The sequence below is a fragment of the Selaginella moellendorffii genome, unplaced genomic scaffold (assembly GCF_000143415.4).
Source record: "Selaginella moellendorffii unplaced genomic scaffold, v1.0 SELMOscaffold_120, whole genome shotgun sequence".
Lineage (NCBI taxonomy): Eukaryota > Viridiplantae > Streptophyta > Lycopodiopsida > Selaginellales > Selaginellaceae > Selaginella > Selaginella moellendorffii.
In genome coordinates, this window is record NW_003314381.1 from 342178 (window position 1) to 362810 (window position 20633).

Genomic DNA, 20633 nt, shown 5'->3' on the forward strand with positions numbered 1-20633 from the left:
ACAAACTTGTCAAGTGAGAGGACTTGGCAGTGTGGAGGAATTAAGTTCCTAAGTTGTGATCTGTAGCGTGCTTTGAGTATAAGTTGGTGCACCGGCGTGGAGGGTCACGCCAGGCATCCTAAGTGATGCTGTTCGTAGATGCATATACGGAAGTTGGGTTCGAGTCCCGACCCTCTAGTGCTTGGGTTCGAGTCCCAAATCACTAGGGCGTGGTGATGGTTTGGAATATGAGGACAATCATATTTCGGTGGTCATGGACTCTCAATGAGGAGATTGGCGTGGGCACACCGCCAAGCAGGGGATGCCCCGGAGTCATGATGCACAGTTAGATTGCTTAGAGAGAAAGCTCAGCATATCTAACTTGAACACTTTGGTGCAAAGGGCACCAAGGACGTGGTGAATGAGATGGGGACACCCAGTCTCAGTCGCTATGGATCCTTGGCCGGAAGGGCTGGCTTGGGCATACTGCCAAGTGTGGGGGATGCCCCTGGGGTCATAGTCAACAACATAGAAGGGTCTAGAAGACCTAGTTCCTATTAGTAGATATATTAAGGGGTCAAGGTGAGATCACTAGATGATTTTGTGGCTAAACAAGGACAAGGTCTTTATTTGGGTTAAAGAATATGATTCCTAGTTCAAAGTGTTGATTTGAACTATTGATAATGGTGTGGCTTGGTCAAGGTGACTAAGTGAGAAGAACACCTAAGGGAAATGAGCTATGTCAATGTTGTGGCATAATAAGTCCGAGGAAAGTAGTCTCTATAAGAAATCCAAGGGAGGGTCTCAAAAGTTGGGCTGTGGATAAAGCCCACAACCGAAAATGTTAAAGAGACGTACTAAGGGTGAACACCCTCTGGAGTTGGCAAAACAAAGTGTTTGCTATGGAACTGAAAGGAAACCTCAAAAATGGAGGTAGCAATCCTATGTTGCTGGGTGCAACAATCAAGGATAGGAGCAAAAGACTAGTGGCTAAGAAAAGAGCCATGGGAATCATAGGAAAGAATCCAAATGGCAAAGTTAAGCCGAGAACACTAATGTGTTGGGTGCTAACGGATTGTGGGAAAGGCAAATGTTTCCCCAAGGGGGGATTCTCAACTGCTCCAATTTGGCAAAAGTGGATGCTCTAAAGGGGGGAGTGGTAAGGTAGCCAAATAATAGGGCTATGGGCAGCCCTATCACCAATTATGATAACTGGAACTTAGTGCCAAAGGTGGCACGATATCGGAGAGAGGATGATGGTACCCTCAAGTAAAGAACTTCCTAGGATAGGGAAGTGGAGTTGCACCATATGCAACATAAGGTGTCAGAGACACCTAGGAAATTGACTCTGAGAAGTCAAAATTAAAAGTTCCAAAGTGCAAAGGTTATGTCAATGGAATCTGAGACTACTCGAGAATGACTAGTGGAATTGAGTTAGAGAGGGAGTCTCTAACGAGTTTAGCGAGAACTGAACCAATAAAAGGGAGCAAACCATCCCAGGTGGTCGAATGAGTCTCTATGTTGGAGAGACTATGCTCCTTAGAGGATGGACAAGGCATGGTGAGCCTTTAATGTCAAACCATAGACAAATATTGGCTGGGTGCCAAGGATGGAACTGGTAATACATGCGGGTGTTACTTTATAAAAGGGTTTACCGTTCAATGAGGACATCGAACTTCTCTATGGGTGGTGGAGTTGTGAGACACAAAATCCCTAGGCCCCAAAGTGGAGCCGGAAAGGGTGCCACGTGGTACTGGCCGAAGCAAAAGCCAAACGAGCGTAACACGTTTGGCCTAAAAGCTTCGACTTGGAAGGTCGAGAGCAGGAGTGGAACTCCCAACAAAGTGCTTGAGGAGCGAGCACGAGGCAACCAATAAGCAAGGCTCCAAAAAGGGACCCAAAAAGGACCAACATATGACACGTGGAAGTGTCTGAGATGGATCCGAGATGGACCCGAGACGGAGTCCGAAATGGAGTCTGAGACGGAGTCCGAGATGGAGTCCAAGACGGAGTCCGAGATGGAGTCCAAGACGGAGTCCAAGATGGATCCGAGATGGACCCGAGACGGAGTCCGAAATGGAGTCCGAGACGAAGTCTGAGATGGATTCCGAGACGGAGTCCAAGATGGACCCGAGATGAAGTCCAAGATGGACCCGAGATGAAGTCCGAGATGGAGTCCGAGATGGAGTTCGAGATGGACCCGAGATGGAGTCCGAGATGGACCGAGACGGAGTCCGAGATAGACCCGAGATGGAGTCCGAGATGGACTCGAGATGGAGTCCGAGATGGACCGAGACAGAGTCTGAGATGGAGTTCGAAAAGGACCCGAGATGGAGTCCGAGGTCGAGACTGAGACTGGGACCGAGATCGAGACCGAGACCAAGACCGGGACCGAGACCGAGACCAAGGCCAAGGCCGAGACTGAGCCCGAGCCCGAGTCCGAGTCTGAGTCCGAGTCCGAGTTAGAGTCTGAGTCCGAGTCCGAGTCCGAGTCCGAGTTAGAGTTAGAGTTAGAGTTAGAGTCCGAGTCCAAGTCCGAGTTCGAGTCCGAGTTCGAGTCTGAGAGAGTGAAAGCCCAAAGCATTCGTCTCCCAGACCCTGAGGGGTTTGGTGAGCTCCAAAAGTATAGTAAGGGGGAGGACTACAGTGGAGCTAGTTTGGCCAAGAAAGGCTAGTTTGGCCCAGGAAGGCCAGACCCAGTGTTGGGTGATGAACTGACCACTGGGAAGTCCAAGACTAGAGTGAATACAGACCGACAAGTGAGGTAGCTTGGTGAAGTGTTCAAGAGCCGGCTCTAGTTCCCCCGAGAGATCGACTGGCCGATGCTCCCAGTCCAAGTGTGGGTGGCACTACCTACTTGGATACCAGGCGTGGCTCAATGGAACCTCGCTCTAAGCCCATGGCTAGAGCACCTAAAGGCGGAAGGTGGGGAGAGTACCCACAGGGCTCGCGTAGGCCCACGGTGTTCCGAAATGTTGTCCCGGAGTCTCAAATGGGGGAAAGGAGGAGGAGCAGTCCTCTAGTGTAGTGACTAAGGATACAGTCACATGGTGAGGAAGTCCCAAAGGACCATGGGACTTAGTGGTTGGGCCTGTGGGCCTTGATCTAGTGGCAGTGTTGGCGAACATGGCCATGGACAAAAAAGGGACTTGGTAGGAACTGACAAAGGGATATTTGGGAAGGCTATTCCCCATGTTTGTGGGCATCCTAAGGATGCTAAGGAGTGGATCTGGGATGACCACTCGTGGACGGATGGCCCAGTCTTGGAGAGACAAGATTGTGATGCAAGTGGTATTGGACCACTAGTGCGGCAAAGGTGATTGGGCATGGCCTTAGCGTAACAGGCTGCTATGTCAGTGGCACCTTTGAGTGTTGGTCATGGGATCGGACACGTGGAGCACTTGGACCAGGTGCAAGGGTTGAGTGGCATGGATGCCATTCTTGGGGCTAGCAAGTCCCAAGTCCTGAATTGGACTTATGGAGGTTGTGAATGAGACTCCTCCAAGTGGTCAGAGGTGTGGTTAAGTGACTAAAGTAGAATGGAAAATTTAGTCGCTTACAGCTTGGTGAACCAATGACTTCGCCCCAGACGATCCAAAAGATCAGCAGTGTGAGGAAGAGGGTACACATCCGGGATCATTACGTCGTTTAACGGATGATAGTTGATATAAAAACGAATACACCCATCATGCTTCGTCACAAGATGAGGTTCACATGCCCAAGGACTCCGTGACTTCCGAATAACACCCTTCTCCAACATCTCCTTGACATTTGCATGTAAAATCTTGATCTCCTTTAGTGACCGATGACGAACAGGAACCTTGATTGGATGAGCATCCCCAATTGGAATCGGATGACGTATGGCAATCTTGGCTCCAAACGATAGGTCAAAGTCAAAGAGATCAGAATACTCCTTCATGAGCCGGTCAGCTGCTGCAACACAAAGATCATTGGAGGGATCGGAAAAGGGAAGAGTAGAACAAGATGGAAACATAAGAGGAAAAAGTGGGGGAACAAAAGTAATGGAAGCAGAGGTAAAAGTAGAGGGACAAAGAGGTACGGAAGTGAGAGGAATGGATGAAACATAAAGAAGTATGAGACAAGGGGGAGAAGCCTCAAAGTCATACTTGGCATGATTGCGTTGCAACCAATCCATACCAAGAATAAGGTCAAAAACTTGACTTGGCACCACCCGCAACGACTGCAACTCAAGCTCGAGATCGCCCACACGCACAACCAGGGTCTGCCTCATCCCGTGCACATGCATGTGTATGGCCGTTGCCATAAAGAATGAAAACTAGTTCCGCCGCACGACGCAAGTATAGATGACAACGTGTGGCAACAAGTCGAGCAATAGAAGATAAACTCGAACCTATATCAACCAATCTTGTTATAAAGATGAGCTTGGAAAGTAAACACTGGATGAACTGGTGCCGAGTGAACCCCTTGATGATACTCCTGAAAGAAAGATGGAGGGGTCACTGATTTATTCGCGCAAGGTCTCTCCGTTACTCATGCGACTCCTCGTTTCCCGGATGCATCTTGGTGTCCAAACCTTCCATTGCAGCAGCACCAACGGGATGTTGCTGATGCCAAGGTCTCCACCCAGAAAATGGAGGTCGCCAATCCGGAAAATGCCGAAAACGCCGATAAGTATGACCAACTTCATCACATGCCCAGCAGCGAACATCATGGCCACGACCACATCCTCGCCTTTGGCCTTGGACTCGAGCAGCAGCAGCATCAACCTCCATTGGAACAAGACCATCACCCACAGAAAGTGGAGCTGAAGGACGTGCAGCGAGAAGTGGAAGAGGCGATGTCTCATAACGTTGTGCCAAGCAAAGAGCATCGTCAAGGGTGGCAGGAGCAAGTGCATGCACAAGTCCGACAAGATCTTGACGAAGTGCTGGCCACAACATTCCTAGCTTGATCCGTTCTGACATATTTGGCTCCACACGAAGCAAAAGACTTCGGAAATAAACACTAAATTGCATCACCGACTCAAATGGCCCTTGGCAAAAACAATGCAATTGTTAGAAGGCATCATCACAGTCGTCGGTGTGTCCGAAGGCACGTTTGAAGACGTCTGGGAGAACACTCCAATCCCCACGAGTGGCTGCGCTCAAACTATTGTACCACTGCAATGCCGTCCCTTGAAAACACGTGGGAAACTCACGCAAACGTCGATCATCATCCCAAGAATGATATGTGGCAATCACCGTGAAGTGATCGAACCAATGGTACACATCATCCCCAAGATTCCCACGAAAGAACTTTAGCCGAACGCGAGGATTAGCACCAAGAGTAGGAGGAGTTGTACCATGTGCCGTGAACGCCACCATCAACTGAGTTTGGTTGTTCAGTTGCAAGCGCATAGCATCAAGCAATTGTACCAACTGCTGCTCCAGAGTCAAAGGAGGAGATTGCTGATCTGCCATGAAGACGAACAAAGAAAGAGCAAAAGAAGATAAATGACAAAAAGTTGAAAGGAAATAGTAGATTTAGACAATGCAAAAAGCTAGATCTAAACCAAAATCCTGAAAGGAAAGAACAAAATAAAAGAAATGGAAAAAACTAGATCTAGACGATGCAAAAACTAGATCCAAACCAAAATCCCAAATCCAAGCACTCCCCAGGGACAATCAAAAGTGCCCTTCACCTCCACCAATGTGAGTGCATGGAACATGGAAAGGGAATATAGAAATGTGCATATCAATTAGCCCAAAAACCCTAGCTATACAGGAGCGAGTGGTCCGGATTGAAACCAATCCGACGGCTACTAAAATCCCACAATGCTAATATTAATATATGGCATTGTAGCCATACATTTGGCCCTCACACCATCTGATTAATTAAATTAATAAATAATAAATATTAAAATAAAAAATATTATTAAAAATTTATATTTTATATTGTCCAAGAAACTTTTTAAAAGAAATAAGGGATTGTATGATGAAACGTCTAGAATCCTTAAGAAACAATACATCTGAAGGGTCAGCACAGAGAAACTTTTTGGAACGGAATTTCTTCACCTTAGTGATAAATGTAGGCCTTTTACCTTCTTTGACGCAATCAGCCAAAGTTTTTCTCATGCTGATGAGATAAAACCAAGGAAGAGTTCCCACAAAAACGATTCCAGGAAATACAATATCTTCCAGTGGTACACGTAGGTCATAGAGCTCATGTAGCCTTTCATTATCTTGCATTGCAGCTATGGATTCTGCCATGAGTTGAGCTTCAGGATTATGAAGATGATCAGAGGTTATGTCTTCATCAGAGGTTTTGTCTTCAGTAGCTACCATGATCTTTACCATGGTCACTTCATCTTCCACACACAAATCTGAACTTACTTCCTTTTGGCCGTCTAACATCTGCAGTGGAATGGTGACCCTAGTCCTTATAGAGGAACCATTCCTGTCATAATCTAAGAACTCCAACAACCTCTTACCCACATCGATGGCACAAGACTCACGTCTCCGGTGAGCTCTATTGGCAGAGATGATGTCCTTCACAAGTAATTCTACAACACGAGACCTAAATGAGATCTCTGCACTAGATGAGCTCAAGTAAACGTCTATAAGATCCAGATCTAAAAACTCTTGAACTTCCTCTGCAAAGACAGTGCATGGTGGTTCACCAAAGAATTCCTCAAAGGACCTAACTTGCGTGATCTCGAATTTAAAGAAACCCAATTCCCTGTCGACCCAAGAAGATCCCATTTCCCTGTTAGCCCGAGAAGATCCCACTTCCCTGTGAGCCCGAGAAGATCCCACTTTCCTGTGAGCCCGAGAAGTTCCCACTTCCTTGCCCTCGTCTGACTCTTTCCTTTTCGTCCTTGCCATAGGGTTCCTTTCAGACTCTTTCCTCTTCCTCTTTGCCATAGGGTTCTTTGCCATAGGGTTCCTTTCAGGGTTGATACGTTTTATACGTGGCAAGGGCAAGGCACAATCCGTAATCTGAGCTCGAGTCTGTCAGTGGTCTGTCACTCGCGAAGATGGCTTTTTGCTAGGAACTCATTGTGCTGGTGAACTTGTCTAATTGAGACTGAACTCCCTTCAATGCTGCAGCTTTACGTCCCAGCGAGGGATTCTCAATCGAATGCCGTGTGAGATATTCTCACCTGGCACTTGCCCACTCAGGGCAACTGTCGCGCTTGTTTGGCGGAAAACCAACTCAGAAATCTCTGAGCACTCTCAGGCTGGCAAAGTTTCGTTAATGCAGAACATTTGATTTGGTTCCACAATGATAAAAGTTTTTAAAACACTCTTCACGGATGACTCCCTTTTCTATGATCATGCAAAAGTATCCGGCTTGGGATGGTGAGCTAATCATCTTCTATAAATCGTTTCTTTTGAGTGTTTTCCAAGTACATAAACTCAGGTTTATGAACCAAGCTTCTTGATCGAGAAAAAGCAGTGGAAGGCTGTGATCGATCATCCGCAGGCGTAGCAATGGATTTGAAACGAAAAGCACAAAACCAAGCTTCGGAAGGGATGCAAGCGATCCGGAAAGCACTATTTTGCTCATCTTGCCAGGGGACTTGCGTAAACAAGGACGACATTGTGATGTTCAAGCAGGTTCTTGATTTCGTAGTTTCTCCAGGCAGTTCTTATTTCCTTGCGCTCGATTCTGCAGATTGCATTCGAACTGGATTTCACTGTCTGCCCGTTGCTATCAAAGTAAAACAAGATAATTGTCCACGCTAAGTCTATACTTTTCATCTCGATTGACTTTAAGTTTTTTCTTTCGTTTAGCTGAGGCTGATGACATCCTGGGTAGTCGTTTGCGATGTCTGGTATGTGGAGCCACAAACAAACGATGCACCAATAGGATTCTCAAAGAAGCATGCAAAGAGCACTCTTTTTCGTCATAAATTTATATTCTATATTCCTTTCAGAGTCTGCGATAGCGAAACGAGCTAAAGTTACAAAAGTCGCTTTGAAATACTAACGTCCAAGCTCGAAACTCACAGAAGAAGAATAACAACTCAACGTGGTGCCATTGGAAAATGTAAGATTCTTGCTTTGTTTTGTCTAAGTTTTGCGTGGAAAGCCTGTAGCTTACGCGTTTTTCCTCCACGGGCCAGAGAAACTCCCCTAGATCATGCTAAGAAGATTAAAAACAAAGACAAATCCATGGAATGATCGACGGGGTATTTTTCTTGCGTTTTTTATTTTTTGTTTCGATGAAAGAAGAAAAAATCTCCGCTCCTCTCATGTGCAATAATGGGCCGGCTTGGACCATTGAAATGGGAGATCATGAGCGCGTATTAAGAGAAGATTTTGAAGAAGTAGCTCTCCAACTTATAGTGGTGGTGGTCACTGTTCTTCACGCGAGCTTGCGACGTTTGTGTGTTTGTTCTCGTAGCAGTGGATCGCGACACATGTGTCAAGGACCGTTTGATAATGGGGAATCGAAATGGTGACGGCCTTGTCGTGTTGTCCCATGGCCACTGTGGCCCAACCTCTTCGTACAACGCGCAAGAATGCCACCGTACGGTCTTGCTAAGCCAACTAAATAACAGGCGCTTGTAAGAAAAAAAGAAATTTTGTTCCTGACATGACATGAACGAATCGTAGCTAGTTATTGTTTTCTTTTGTGGCCTGCAAGGTGAGTGGATGCCAGCCGGTACTTGCCACGTGGCCGCTACGTCCACGTCATGCGGCCCGCCCGGCATTATGGCTTCCCGGGTTTGCAAGGCAATCTAGTTCGCTGGAATGTGACGCGCTAGTCCTGTCACCAAAAAGTATGAGTCTGGGATGCATATTCCGTCTGCCAGGTGGCAAGCAGCGTCAATTCTGCCGTGTGCTAACCATGGCGGCTGGCTGCATGAGAGGGAAATCAAGCCGGCTTTGCTGAGGAGCTCTTCGTCGCCACTAGGGCTAGAGACGACTAGAGATAGGGCGATGATCGATTCCTCCCCTTTCCACGCATAGATGGATCGATCGGGCGCTCTGGTAGGTATCACACGGATCTGATCTAGGCTAGATCGTACATTTGCGGGGAAGGGACAGGGATTGCGATCGATCGATCGTTCTGTGACCGAAATATCGCGGCTAGAACAGGCTATTTCCAGGGTCGCAAAGAAATTCTAGCACAGAGGCAGCAAGAATGTCCGCGCCAGCGCCTAGTCCTCCAGCCGGGGGAGGAGGAGGAGCTCCACCGCCGGCTGTTCCATCGGCTCCAGCTCCAGTGCCGCCAGTCTCACCTCCTCCTCCAGTAGCTCCCGTTGTTCCTTCCTCTCCGCCTCCTACTACTGGTCCGCCTGTCGATCCATCTCCTCCTCCTCCTCCTGTTCTTCCTGGCACACCTCCTGCTCCTCCGGCCTCTCCTCCGCCGGCTATAGTCAATCCTCCGCAAAATCCAGCTCCAGGCACTCCATCCGCGCCAACACCGCCCATTCCATCAACGCCAACGCCTCCTTCTCGGGGATCTCCTCCGAGAACACCAAGTACTGGCAATGGTGGTGGAAACCCAGCGACTGGCGATAGCGGCGGCGGCGGCGGCAATAGCCCGATTACCACTGGCGCGATTGTGGGGATTTCCGCGGCCGGGATTTTGATCTTGATCGTGCTCGCGCTGGTGGTTTGCTGCCTCCGAAGGAAGCCCAAGAGGAAGTATAGACGAGATGACCACGAGTATGGATCCGGGCAATACAAAGCTGGTAAAGTTTCTTCCTCTCCCTTTTGCTTGCGTGCTTTTCTTCATCTTTGTTTTTCAAGCTATCTCTTTTTGCATGAGTGCTTTTCTTCTTGATAATGTTCCACTCGGCTTTTGCCAGCTTTAGGGAATGCAGGCGACATGTTCTAAAAGTTTTCTTGCGTGTTCCAGAGATGTATGAAGCTGGCAGGAGACCAAGACCAGATCATTATGGCCACAAGCCTCCTCCGCCACCACCGCCGCCGCCGCCGCCTCACAAGCATTACGCGTATGGCTCTCCAGTTCCGCCACCACCTCCGCCACCTCCGCCGCCACCGCCGCACTATAGCAGCTCGGGAAGCCAGGATTCCTGGAGGCCAGTTCCGCCACCACCACCACCGCCCGGTATGAGCCCGGGCATGGGTAGCTCCAGGTCGTGGTTCACGTACGAGGAACTTGAGGCAGCGACTGCTGGATTCTCCAGGGCCAATCTTCTCGGCGAGGGTGGTTTTGGCTGTGTATACAAGGGATTTTTACCTGGTGGACAGGTTGTGGCTGTGAAGCAGCTTAAAGTTGGAAGCGGCCAAGGAGAGCGTGAGTTTCGAGCCGAGGTTGAGATTATCAGCAGAGTTCATCACAGGCATCTGGTTTCGCTGGTTGGATACTGCATTGCTGATGCTCAGAGGCTGCTGGTTTACGATTTCGTGCCAAATGGAACGCTGGAGCATCACCTGCACGGTACAAGTTTTTGTCCGTGTTTTTCCTTGTTCTCAGTCTCGTTTTCTCTCTTGTTTTTTTCAGGTAAAGGTAGACCCGTGATGGATTGGCCAACAAGATTGAAAATAGCTTCTGGTTCTGCTCGTGGACTAGCATATCTTCATGAAGACTGTAAGATCTCTATCTCTCCGTTGGAACTTAATCTAAAAGTCATTCGTTCTTGCAGGCCATCCTCGAATCATTCATCGGGACATAAAGTCGTCTAACATTCTTTTGGATAATAATTTTGACGCTCAGGTTTGTTGTTACATATTTGCTCACTTGCTTTCAATTGTAACGCTTGTCCATTACAGGTCTCTGACTTTGGGCTTGCGAAGCTCGCTTCTGACACTTACACACATGTCACTACTCGAGTTATGGGAACCTTCGGGTAAGGACATAACCAACCAAATATATCAGTTTCCCATATGAATTTTTCAAACTTCCAGGTACCTTGCGCCTGAGTACGCCTCCACAGGAAAACTGACGGAGAAGTCAGACGTGTACTCCTTTGGAGTCGTCCTACTGGAACTTATAACGGGAAGGAGGCCTGTAGATACCACGCAACGTGTGGGAGACGAAAGCTTGGTCGAATGGGTGAGTCTTTGCAAAAGCTCATTCCTGGACTTTCTAAAACTTATTGCCTCTTTCAGGCACGACCATACCTCACGCAGGCTATCGAGAATGGCGACCTCGACGGCATAGTCGACGAAAGACTAGCAAACTACAACGAGAACGAGATGCTACGAATGGTCGAGGCGGCTGCAGCCTGCGTTCGACACTCAGCCAGCAAACGCCCAAGGATGGCACAGGTTTGTTTGCCTCTTTGTTTCTCGAGCAACTACTAAACTCCTCGCATTCTTCTTTCAGGTTGTCCGCGCTCTAGAAAGCGATGGAGCAATCTCCGGCCTCAACCAAGGAGTAAAGCCAGGCCACAGCTCGAACTTCACGAGCGCGGACTACGATAGCAACCAGTACGCCTCGGACATGAAAAGGTTCCGAAAGGCGGTGTTTGGAAGCCAAGAACACGGGAGCTCCGAGCACAGTGGCCCGCCGACGAGCGAGTATGGGATGAATCCCTCGGTGTCGAGCAGCGAAGGGATGAGTAGCATGGAGATGGAGAGGCGGCGGGCCGGGCTGCTCAGGAGTTCGGACACGACGAGCTCCAGCGAGATCAATGCCAACACCAACACCAGTGATCGTCTCAATGGCCGGTAAAGTTTCGAGAGGAAAGATCACAGGGAAGAAGAGAAGATTTTTCTAAGTTACTGGCAAGAACTTTTTGATCATACGACGTTGTCTCGTTTGTACAATATATTTTATCGACCTTGGAGAGTTTCTAGGGTTCTTGGGAATGGCTGCTTGGCTTCCTCTTCCTCCGCGATGGCCGGGCTTGCGCGCCTCGGTTCTTTGCAAGGCCGGGGAGAAGAAAGCGCCCGCGCGGCTCGTCCAGAAGCAGCAGATGATCTCCAGCCGGGAGGAGGCGGCGGCCGAGGCGGATTATGGCAATCAGCCCATCCCTCGGCTCTCGATCGGTGAGTTTCTTGGAGCTGGGAAGGGATTTCGGCTGAGGTTTTCGTTCTAGATCATGTGACTGTGAGCTTTGCGAGGAGTGGAGGTGCTGGCGGCCAAAATGTGAACAAAGGTTTAATTTTTTCGGTGTTTGGGACTTTGGTGATTGGAATTTCTTCTTTGACAGTGAACACGAAAGTGGACATGCGATTCAATGTGGTGAACGCGCACTGGCTTCCTCTCCAAGTGAGGAACAAGCTGCTTCAAACGGTTTGTCACGATCTTTGAAATGTGAGGCTGTCTAGTAGTTTGGAATGAGTTTTTCTATACTAATTCCATTCCGTTTCGTGAACAGGAGAAGAACCGGATCAACAGCGACGGTGAATTGGTCATTTCTTCGACAAGAACAAGGACACAAAAGTAAACCGAATGTCACAAGAGAGAAAATACTCACCTTTTCTTGCCAGGGGAAACATCGATGATGCTCTAGCTAAATTGCAGGCAGGTTTTCATCGCGCTTTGTTTCTTCGGCAGCTAAGTTTGTTTCTTCTCTTTGTTTACCAGGAATTAGTTGATGCTGCAGCTTATGTGCCACCGCCTCCATCTAAGGAGACCAAGCAACGAATTGCAAGGCTGTGAGTTATCTTATTTCTTGCGAGTCTTTCCCAGAACTTAAACTTGGATTTTTAGTGCTGCTGCCGAAGACATGAAGAGACTCCAGTCCAAGAAACTGTCTGCTCTCAAGAAATCGGCGAGGAGAGACAAAGGAAGCTGGGACTGATACGAGGTAATTTTACAAGTTGTATTTCGCATGAAGCCTAACCGAAGCTACAGATTGCGAGAGAAAATCTCCTAGTCAACTCGGAACTTCATCTTGCTCGGAGGAGTCATCGACAAAATGACGATTTACAAGCTGAGAGACCTTGGAATGTGAACAGTGGCTCTTCTTAAACAACTCTCGCAGCTTGTCATCACACATGACATTGTGATTACCTGGTTCCTGGATCGAGAAAACGCAAACGCAACTTTTAGAGCTCTAAAACTCCCGAGAAGAAACTTGCTTTTACCTGGAGATCCTTGTCAAGGATGTACTCCCACACTCTGTCCACCGCCTCGGCTCGAGACATCGTCGTTCTATCAGTGCCGAGGAAGGATTGGAGAGCCTCGGAGATTGGATATGGAGTGAGGAAATTGGAACGCCTTGGACGATCATCAGATCGATCGAGTTTCTTCTTCTTGGGCATGTCAATGTCCTCGTAGCCTACAAGCAAGCACACGCTAAGATCAAAGAAACAAAACAATCAAGAGAAACTCACCCTCTTCTAGCGGTAGCAGGTGATCTTGGAGAACTTTGTTAATGGTAAACATGTTGATCGAATCCACCTTGAAAACGTCGAAGAGCTTGTTTCCGGCGCACAGGATCATCTTCCTGTCGCTTGGATCTTGGAGATTGTTGTCTCGGATGTAGCGCCACAAGCATTGCACAGCCTAATCCTCGAAAAGACGAACAAGGAAAAGAATTTCTAGCTTTCATTCAACTAGAGCTTACTTCGTGTCTCCTGAGAATGTGATGCCCAGTGACCGCTCGAAGCTCCGGAGAGAGGCGAAAGGCCTTGAGGAAGCTATTGTTTCCAGGCGCCCCAGCTCTATCCGTCCCAGCAAGAGATCAATCGCAAAGAATGCCAAACGAGGAGGAAGAACTTACTGGCTCTTGCGATTGCTCTGGAGGGTGTCCTGGATCTTCTCATCTAGCGCCCGCTTGCTCTCGTCCAGCCGGATCTTCTTCTTGAAATAGAGCTTGGCGAGCCGCGCTACTTCCTTGGGCTTGACCTTCCCGGCGCCAAATTCCTTCTCCAGAGCCTTGCGGATGGCCTTGGTCGTCACAAAGGCCGGATCGCCGCCGAAAATCGCAGCTTTCACGCGCTTGCGCAGCTGTGAGTTGGTTGGAACATCCTTGCTCAAGGGAGGACGACCCATGAAAGCCCTAAACCCAAGAGAATATTCAGAAGCAAGATCAGAATATACTCCACAAAAGAATATTCAAAATAATAACAGAATATTCTACTAACCCCAAAAAGTTTTCACTTCTTAAAGAAAAACAAAGGTAAAACGTAAAATGTTTTTAGTTTTTTCCAATCCTTTTTTGATTTTTTTTATAAGAAGTGTTTTTCCTTTTTCTTTTTTAACTTTTCGGTGTGGCTGCTTATAAAATTAAGCGCCACAAACGCTTTTTTTTCGTATCAGATTTTTCTTTTTTCGTATCGTATCACCACCACGGGGAAATAATCGCGCGGAGGGCCTATTGCGAGCTAAATAGGAGGTAGTATACACTCTGCTTCTACATCTAGCTGCAGAAACAAGGAAAAAAAAAGGATCAAGAAAAAAAACAAAAAAAAAAAAACCACCAAGAATAAGTTAATAGCAAACGAGCAAGCAACTCAACTGACTCTTTTTCAGCAAGCCAGCGTTGCCGTCTCCCATGGCTTTGGCGTCGGGGCCTGCGATCGTTGCCATGGAGAGGGAGAAGCTTTGAGCTGCTGCTGCTCGTCTCGCTTCGCAGTCGCGGCGGTGGCGGTGGCGATGGTGGAGGATCCGTGACTGCTCGGCTTCGCCTTTTTCACAGAAGAAGGCGTCGGCGGCCTGCGCTTGAGCGAATCCACTCTCTCGAGCTTTCGCTTTGCCGGCTGCTGGTGCTGCTGCGGCTGCTGGTGCTGCTTCTTTCTGTCCAGCTTCGATCTCATCTCGGTGCACGCCTCGTGCGAGATCGGCAGCTCCGCCGGCGCGCAAGCCAGCGGCTCCGTCCACAGGTAGTCCGACAGCAGCGCCTGCTCGGCCGTGATCCGCTTCTCGGGGTTGAGCGTCAGCATCTGCTCGAGCAGATCCAGCGCTCTCGGGTCCACGTTGTTGAACGCCTTGCGCAGCCGCCGCGGCTTCTTCCCGTTCTCGGCCACGAACTTCGCGTAAACCGGCGACTTGGACACCCCCGGCCAGCTGGTCTCGTCCGGAGTGCCGCACATCTTGAAGATCCAGGACAGCTGCTGCTTCTCGTCCTTGCCCGGGAGGATCGACTGGCAGACGAGCAGCTCCGCGAAGACGCAGCCCAGCGACCACATATCCACGGCAGGGCCGTAGGACGAGAACCCAAGGAGGAGCTCCGGCGGCCGGTTCCAAAGCGTCACTACTCCACAGTGGAGCGGCCGGGGCGTCTCGGGGATGGGCGTGGACATGCCAAAGTCGGCGAGCTTGAGCACCCCTTTGCCGCTCACCAGGAGATTGGCCGACTTGATGTCCCTGTGCATCACTCCATTGAGATGGCAGTAGTGGAGGCCCTCGAGGATCTGCTTGAGGTAGCACTTGATCTCCGGGGCCGAGAACTTATGCCGGTGGATGAGCCCACAAAGGTCGTGCTTCATATACTCGAAGACTAGGAAGATGTCGGTGGCCGCGTAGATCACATCCAGGAGCTTGACAACGTGATCGTTGTTGAGCAGCCGGAGGACCTTGATCTCGATGGCAATCGACGCCGGCACATCGCGCAGCTCGCCGCCGGCCTCTCTGACCTTGAGCGTCGCCTCTTTGGGGTCGACCCTTAGCCGCTTGATCGCCACGCGCTCGCTGGTCTGCTTGTCCGTGGCCAGGAACACCTTGCCATACTTGCCGCGGCCGATCGATTCCACTGCCACATACCTCTCAAGCGCTGGGAACTCCTGTGACAAGATTTCGCCCCCTTCGCTCACTCCCATAGCCTATCCACAAACCCTAAAGGAATGAGCCTTATAAACCCTAATAGCCAGCCGTTGATCTCTTTTCGTCCCAGCCGTTGGATCCTAGATCTTTGTAGGAGAGCGGTTTTCGCCTTTTAGGGCTCGAAACTTTACCCGTGATGGAGGAAGATGATGAGAGCTCCGATTCCAGCTTCTCGACCCTGTCGTCTTCGGCGCCGCTGACAAGGAATGCGAGCGGCATTGGCTGCTCCTCGATCTTTACCAGGATTCGAGGAGGTCGAGGTAGGCAGCATCGCCAGCATCATCGCGTCAGGGGCGGCGCCGATCGAGCTGGTGCTGTCAGGATCGGATCGAGCCCTTACAAATCGCAGGAGAGGATTCTTTCCAGGCAGAAGGGAGATGCGAGGAATCGATCGGGGCTGGGCCAATTGCTCTCGCCGGATCGTCTCAACGTGTCTGTTGCTCGCAATATTTTTCCTGGCGACAATGTGGTGGATGAACAGGCCAGCTCCTTTCGGCGAGATAGAATGTCGCAGAAACTTTGCGAAGCGTCGGGAACCAAGATCGAGCAGCCCCACAAATCTGGAACTCTATCATCAGCCATCGCGGAAATCTTTCGCTGTTTCATCTGCTTGGGAAAGGTAGTAGTCTTTCTCGTTCCATATAGAGTCTCACTGACCGTTCTTTGTTTTGTTTCTTCATTCCAGCTTATGGATGCTCAACTTTGTCCATGCTGCTCTAAGCTGGTGTGCATGCTATGTATCAAAGTACGCCTTGCAGCCTGAATCATTTCCAAGGTCATTTGATAAACTCAAGCTTTTCTCACTTCTTTTTCTCATCTGTGTTGTCGGCCTGGTTGCAGCGCTGGTTAACCGATCAGAAGCCCGAGTGCCCTCACTGCCGTGCCTCGCTCTCGGTCTCGCAACTTGTAGGCTGCAAATTCATTTCCGAGATTACGACGGTACGTGAGTTTGCTAGTTCCGACTGTCTTCTCATCCATTTTGCTTTTGCAGGAAGTGGAGAAAATACACGGGAATTTTGACGAGGATGCTCCACCAGAGAAGGTAGAAGGCTACATTTTCGTGTGCTCGCACCGACCTTTTCTATTGCAGATTTGCCCAGCTCATGGCAGTCCACTTTCGTATTTCTGCACCACATGCTCGACCGCAGTGTGCTCCGACTGCGCCATCCTGGCCGAGGTCATACTCGCTCTTTTTTTTTTTTCACTTATCTTACTCTGGTTTCTATAGAGCCACCAAAACCACTCGTTTGAACGCCTAAATGTGACCTATGGAAGGCATTCCAAAAAATTGCATGTCGAGGCATCAGCTCTACGTTCACGTCTTAAAGTAAGGATTATTACGACTGTTACGTGTAATGCTAAGTCTTCTCTTTTGCTCAGGATTTGTATGATATGCTGGCGTCGGTTGACAATGACATTGAAGCTGTCTTGAAGGTATATCATATGTTTGCGAGTGTGACTTATGTCCTTAAGAACAGGCCAAAGATGATCAAGCGACTGAGATTGAAGCGGCTTTCAAAAGAATGCGGGTGAGAACTGCTTTCTTTTTGCAAGAACAGGAATTGCTATCGTTTTGCTGATATGACATGCAGGCGAAGCTCGAAGAACAGCTCAAATGCAAGCTGCTGACACTATTGGCACAGAAGGGTACTGTTTCTCAAGAGGTATGAGATTTTATTTATGTTACGGCTCAGCCTGATTTGCAGGCCTCTGCAGGTGGAGTTGTTAGAGACCATTTTGCGTCAACTTGATTTTCAATTAACTACATCGTCTAAGAGCGATCTCATCGCTCATGAACCGACAATTACATGTATTATACAGGTGATACTGGTTCTTGTTGTGTAGCGCACGATCTCATTCGATAAGTTTCCAGGACTTGCACAAGAAAATCAATCTTGAATTAAGGCGGGACCCTGTCTCTTCAGATTTTGTTTCCGAGGTATCCCACGCAGAGCTAACTTTATGCATTATACAATTTTTGTGGTAGGTTATTCCTCCGTTTGAGCACGGGGAGCTTGTTCTTGAGAACTTCAGAAAGTATTTGCATGCGAAACCAAGCGAGAGCAACGATTCTTCTAGTACAACTGACTCCACAAGCGACATCGTTTACAGTGCGGTGGGTACCTTAGATGCAGTGGACATAACAAGGAGGTGAAATAATGGCATCTTGTTTGAAACTTGTCACTGCTAACTAAAACTGCTTCCTTGCTGTAGCCGATTTCTGCCGCCGGGATTACCTGGCGCCTAAAGGTACTTGAAGTGCTCATGCGGTTGCAGTCACGATCCTGACTTGATCGTGCAGGTGTATCCAAATGGTAGTGGTTCATCGAAGGGAAGCCACATTTCTGCATTTCTTGAGGTCGGCCCTTTCATTCAATGCACCTGAGAAAAACTAACGCTAGTCACGTCTAGATGGTCAAAGGTGGCTCTGAGCCTACAACATATGAATATGGCATAGAGATGTTACATCGTTCGCAGCCGCACATGAAAGTTGTGAGGCGATTCTCTTCGGATTTTGAGGCAATCGATATCTCCAGATCATTTGATTGTAACTTACAAGGGTCACATTACAGGAAGGTGCATGCTGGGGGTACTATCAATTTTTCAAGATTGATGACCTTGAAAACGAAGGGTACCTTCTTCCGGGGGAAGATACACTTACGTTGAGCTTTTACGTCCGAGCTCAAACGTCAGTAATCCAATCCATTGATTGACGACTGTGACACTTGATGAATTTGACGCCGTGCTTTCGATTCAGGTTCTTGCAACAATGCCTGGATCTGAGAAGAGCACTGTCATCGTGTCAAGCAGAACGGCAGGAGGCGGTGACACAGGTAAAGCACGAGCGCCGTCCTTCTCTTAGTTCAAGTTCTTACACTCAACTTCAGGTGGCGGTCCTGCGGCGAGCTTTCGCATCGTCAATCTGGCAGCAGCGCCGGAGGAAGAACCGCAGCGTCTCCGAGCTGGAAGACGACCAAGGATCGATAAAGCAGGTCCTGGCGGGTGCAGTGTCAAGCCTCTTGCCAACTTTTGAACAGCCCAACCCAAAGGCTGCCAGGGACGCATTCAGCCGCTTGGACAAGATACTCCTCAGTGGTGTTCCAACTTCAGACGCTCCCCAGAAGTCTGAGCCGCAGGTGGTGGTGGACGACCGCAGCGACGCCCCATCAATGGCGCTGTCCCAGGCATCGGTGCAGCCAGAGAGCAGGGAGAAGTGTGAGCTGTGGCTCAAGAGCCGAGACAACTTGTTCCAGATGCCAGCTAGTAGGAGCAAGTTTTATGGTCGCAGGGGCCCCAGGTACAGGAAGAGCAACAGGGCCTTCGATGTCGTTTCGCTTGCCAAGCGCACCAGAATGGCGACGCTGCCTTGCGCCATACCGGAAGGAAACGACGAGAGCGTCAATACGTGATTGTCGAGGTAATTTTTTGCTTGGTGGAAATACAAAGTTTGGATTAAGTTTAAATGGACTCTTAAAAGTTCCCGGCTTACTTGAATAAATACTTCTCAGATTACAAACTGAAATCATCAGAAAGTTATTAATGTTTAAGGAATTGGATTAAGTTTAAATGTCTCGGATTACAAATGCTAGTGTATGAGCAAGTTGTAAATTTTTAACCAATTAAGGGAACTAACTAGTTGCCTTAGTCAAGATTGATTGGTATCACAAATTCAATTAAACTTGATTTCTCTTTCATTGGTGAAAGATGAATGAAGCTGCATCTCAGATTGTAATCCTTGAGTGACATCAACCTGGGGTCAGAATTTGCTTGAATTAGGAGGAAGACCAGGTTGAACCTTCTCAGAGTCAATGCCAATTTTGTGGTGGGACATTGTTGTTTTCAGCTTTTAAATACTTGCCAGCTGCATTATCATTGAAAGTCCCTCCCACTGAATTCTTATGCCCACAGAAAGTGGAGGGCAAAGATTGAAATCTCCAAGGCCGTTGACATCTCCATCACCCCCAACAGTGCAGTGTGTCAGCAATGCAGCAAGCAACACCAACATTATGGTGATGTTGCCCCACAAATCCCTGTGATCCAAACGTCACAAGAGAAAAGAAGAGAAGTGTGGAAGCTCACCTTATCTGATCACACTCTCTCTCAAGTATCAAATCGAATGAATGGATGCTTCTCTCCACATACCTAGCCCCACTCTTGCAATTTGCCTCCATACTTGGGATTTATCTATTGAGTGTTTGGATTCCTTTGGGATTCTCCATTCCATTCCCACGTTCTAATTCATGCAAGACAACGATTTGGGAGATTCCGAGCTTCCCAAATGGAGCGATTCACAGCGCTCCAGCAAAAAGAAAGGCCGAGATCGAGAAAACTGGACGAAATTCTGAAGGGACAAGTTGTCTCTTAAAAGGAGTGAGTGAGTGAGAACTCGCTTTCGCAACTAGCAGCATATCTCTGTCGCGAATGACAAAAACAAAAGCTTTAGGGCTCCATCTGACGTGGGTCCGACTCGGCGAAGATACCGCCGCGTGGCGAGACAGCGGGGACGCCACGTCGCGCGGTTTGGGCGCGCAATTATTGGTCACGGTGCCCCGTACGGGCACTTTGGGCCTCCGTACAGGTGACAATTTGGAGCGAACACGAATGGTTTGGGGAGGGATTTTTTTTTTGAAGGAGAGTAGCGAAGGGGTCAGCGGCGGCGGCGGTGGCGGCGGGGCTTTTCTTTTCTCTTGTTTCTCCGGCGCGGCGGCGGGATTCTTTCGATAGCAGCGAGGATTTTGGATTGCATTGGATTGGATCGTGCTCCAGGATTGTTGGGGATTTCGCATCTCCCGCGCGGCGCTGGCGTGTCTAGGGCCGCGCGGCAGCTCCCAGGAGCTGCGCAGCGTTCTTGCTGAGGCGGTGCGGCAAAGAAATCGGGGATTTCTCCCCGGGATTTTGGAGCTGTCCATGCGCGGCGCCCGAAAATGAGGTGAGCCGGAAGAGCTTTCTTGGTCGAAATTTCTCGCTCTCAGAGTCCATGGATTGGATTGCAGCAG

General features: G+C 49.0%; 5 protein-coding genes across 6 annotated transcripts; 3 read left to right on the forward strand and 2 right to left on the reverse strand.

Annotated features, from left to right (window-relative positions):
• The first annotated feature begins 8770 nt into the window (after window positions 1–8770).
• Window positions 8771–11732, forward strand: LOC9639607 (proline-rich receptor-like protein kinase PERK1). The gene is made up of 8 exons (XM_002991447.2): window positions 8771–9646; window positions 9814–10359; window positions 10423–10509; window positions 10565–10635; window positions 10692–10768; window positions 10827–10974; window positions 11031–11189; window positions 11248–11732. Exons 1-8 carry the CDS (start codon window positions 9094–9096, stop codon window positions 11593–11595), a joined length of 1989 nt encoding a protein of 662 aa, XP_002991493.2. The 5' UTR covers window positions 8771–9093; the 3' UTR covers window positions 11596–11732.
• On the forward strand, window positions 11719–12863 carry LOC9639608 (peptidyl-tRNA hydrolase ICT1, mitochondrial). 2 transcript variants are annotated; one of them, XM_024665230.1, is made up of 8 exons: window positions 11719–11912; window positions 11963–12022; window positions 12077–12159; window positions 12245–12309; window positions 12357–12390; window positions 12454–12524; window positions 12580–12676; window positions 12724–12863. In XM_024665230.1, the coding sequence occupies exons 1-7, from the start codon at window positions 11732–11734 to the stop codon at window positions 12668–12670; spliced, it is 585 nt and encodes a 194-aa protein (XP_024520998.1). In that variant the 5' UTR covers window positions 11719–11731; the 3' UTR covers window positions 12671–12676; window positions 12724–12863. The 2 variants fall into 2 exon arrangements, with proteins under 2 accessions (XP_024520998.1, XP_024520999.1); XM_024665231.1 differs by having other exon boundaries at window positions 12746–12863.
• Window positions 12647–13867, reverse strand: LOC9639609 (upstream activation factor subunit spp27). Its single transcript, XM_002991485.2, has 5 exons — window positions 13595–13867; window positions 13439–13535; window positions 13206–13377; window positions 12957–13150; window positions 12647–12889 (listed from the first exon to the last, which is right to left on the reverse strand). The coding sequence occupies exons 1-5, from the start codon at window positions 13864–13866 to the stop codon at window positions 12746–12748; spliced, it is 879 nt and encodes a 292-aa protein (XP_002991531.1). The 5' UTR covers window position 13867; the 3' UTR covers window positions 12647–12745.
• Window positions 13868–14138: 271 nt separating this feature from the next.
• LOC9639646 (cyclin-dependent kinase C-3) lies at window positions 14139–15655 on the reverse strand. Its single transcript, XM_002991486.2, has 2 exons — window positions 14337–15655; window positions 14139–14237 (listed from the first exon to the last, which is right to left on the reverse strand). Exon 1 carries the CDS (start codon window positions 15630–15632, stop codon window positions 14343–14345), a length of 1290 nt encoding a protein of 429 aa, XP_002991532.1. The 5' UTR covers window positions 15633–15655; the 3' UTR covers window positions 14139–14237; window positions 14337–14342.
• A 2213-nt stretch (window positions 15656–17868) lies between these two features.
• LOC9639647 (E3 ubiquitin-protein ligase TRIM37) lies at window positions 17869–19104 on the forward strand. Its single transcript, XM_024665292.1, has 6 exons — window positions 17869–17886; window positions 17939–17995; window positions 18049–18156; window positions 18210–18325; window positions 18395–18470; window positions 18525–19104. Exons 3-6 carry the CDS (start codon window positions 18049–18051, stop codon window positions 19044–19046), a joined length of 822 nt encoding a protein of 273 aa, XP_024521060.1. The 5' UTR covers window positions 17869–17886; window positions 17939–17995; the 3' UTR covers window positions 19047–19104.
• Window positions 19105–20633: the final 1529 nt, after the last annotated feature.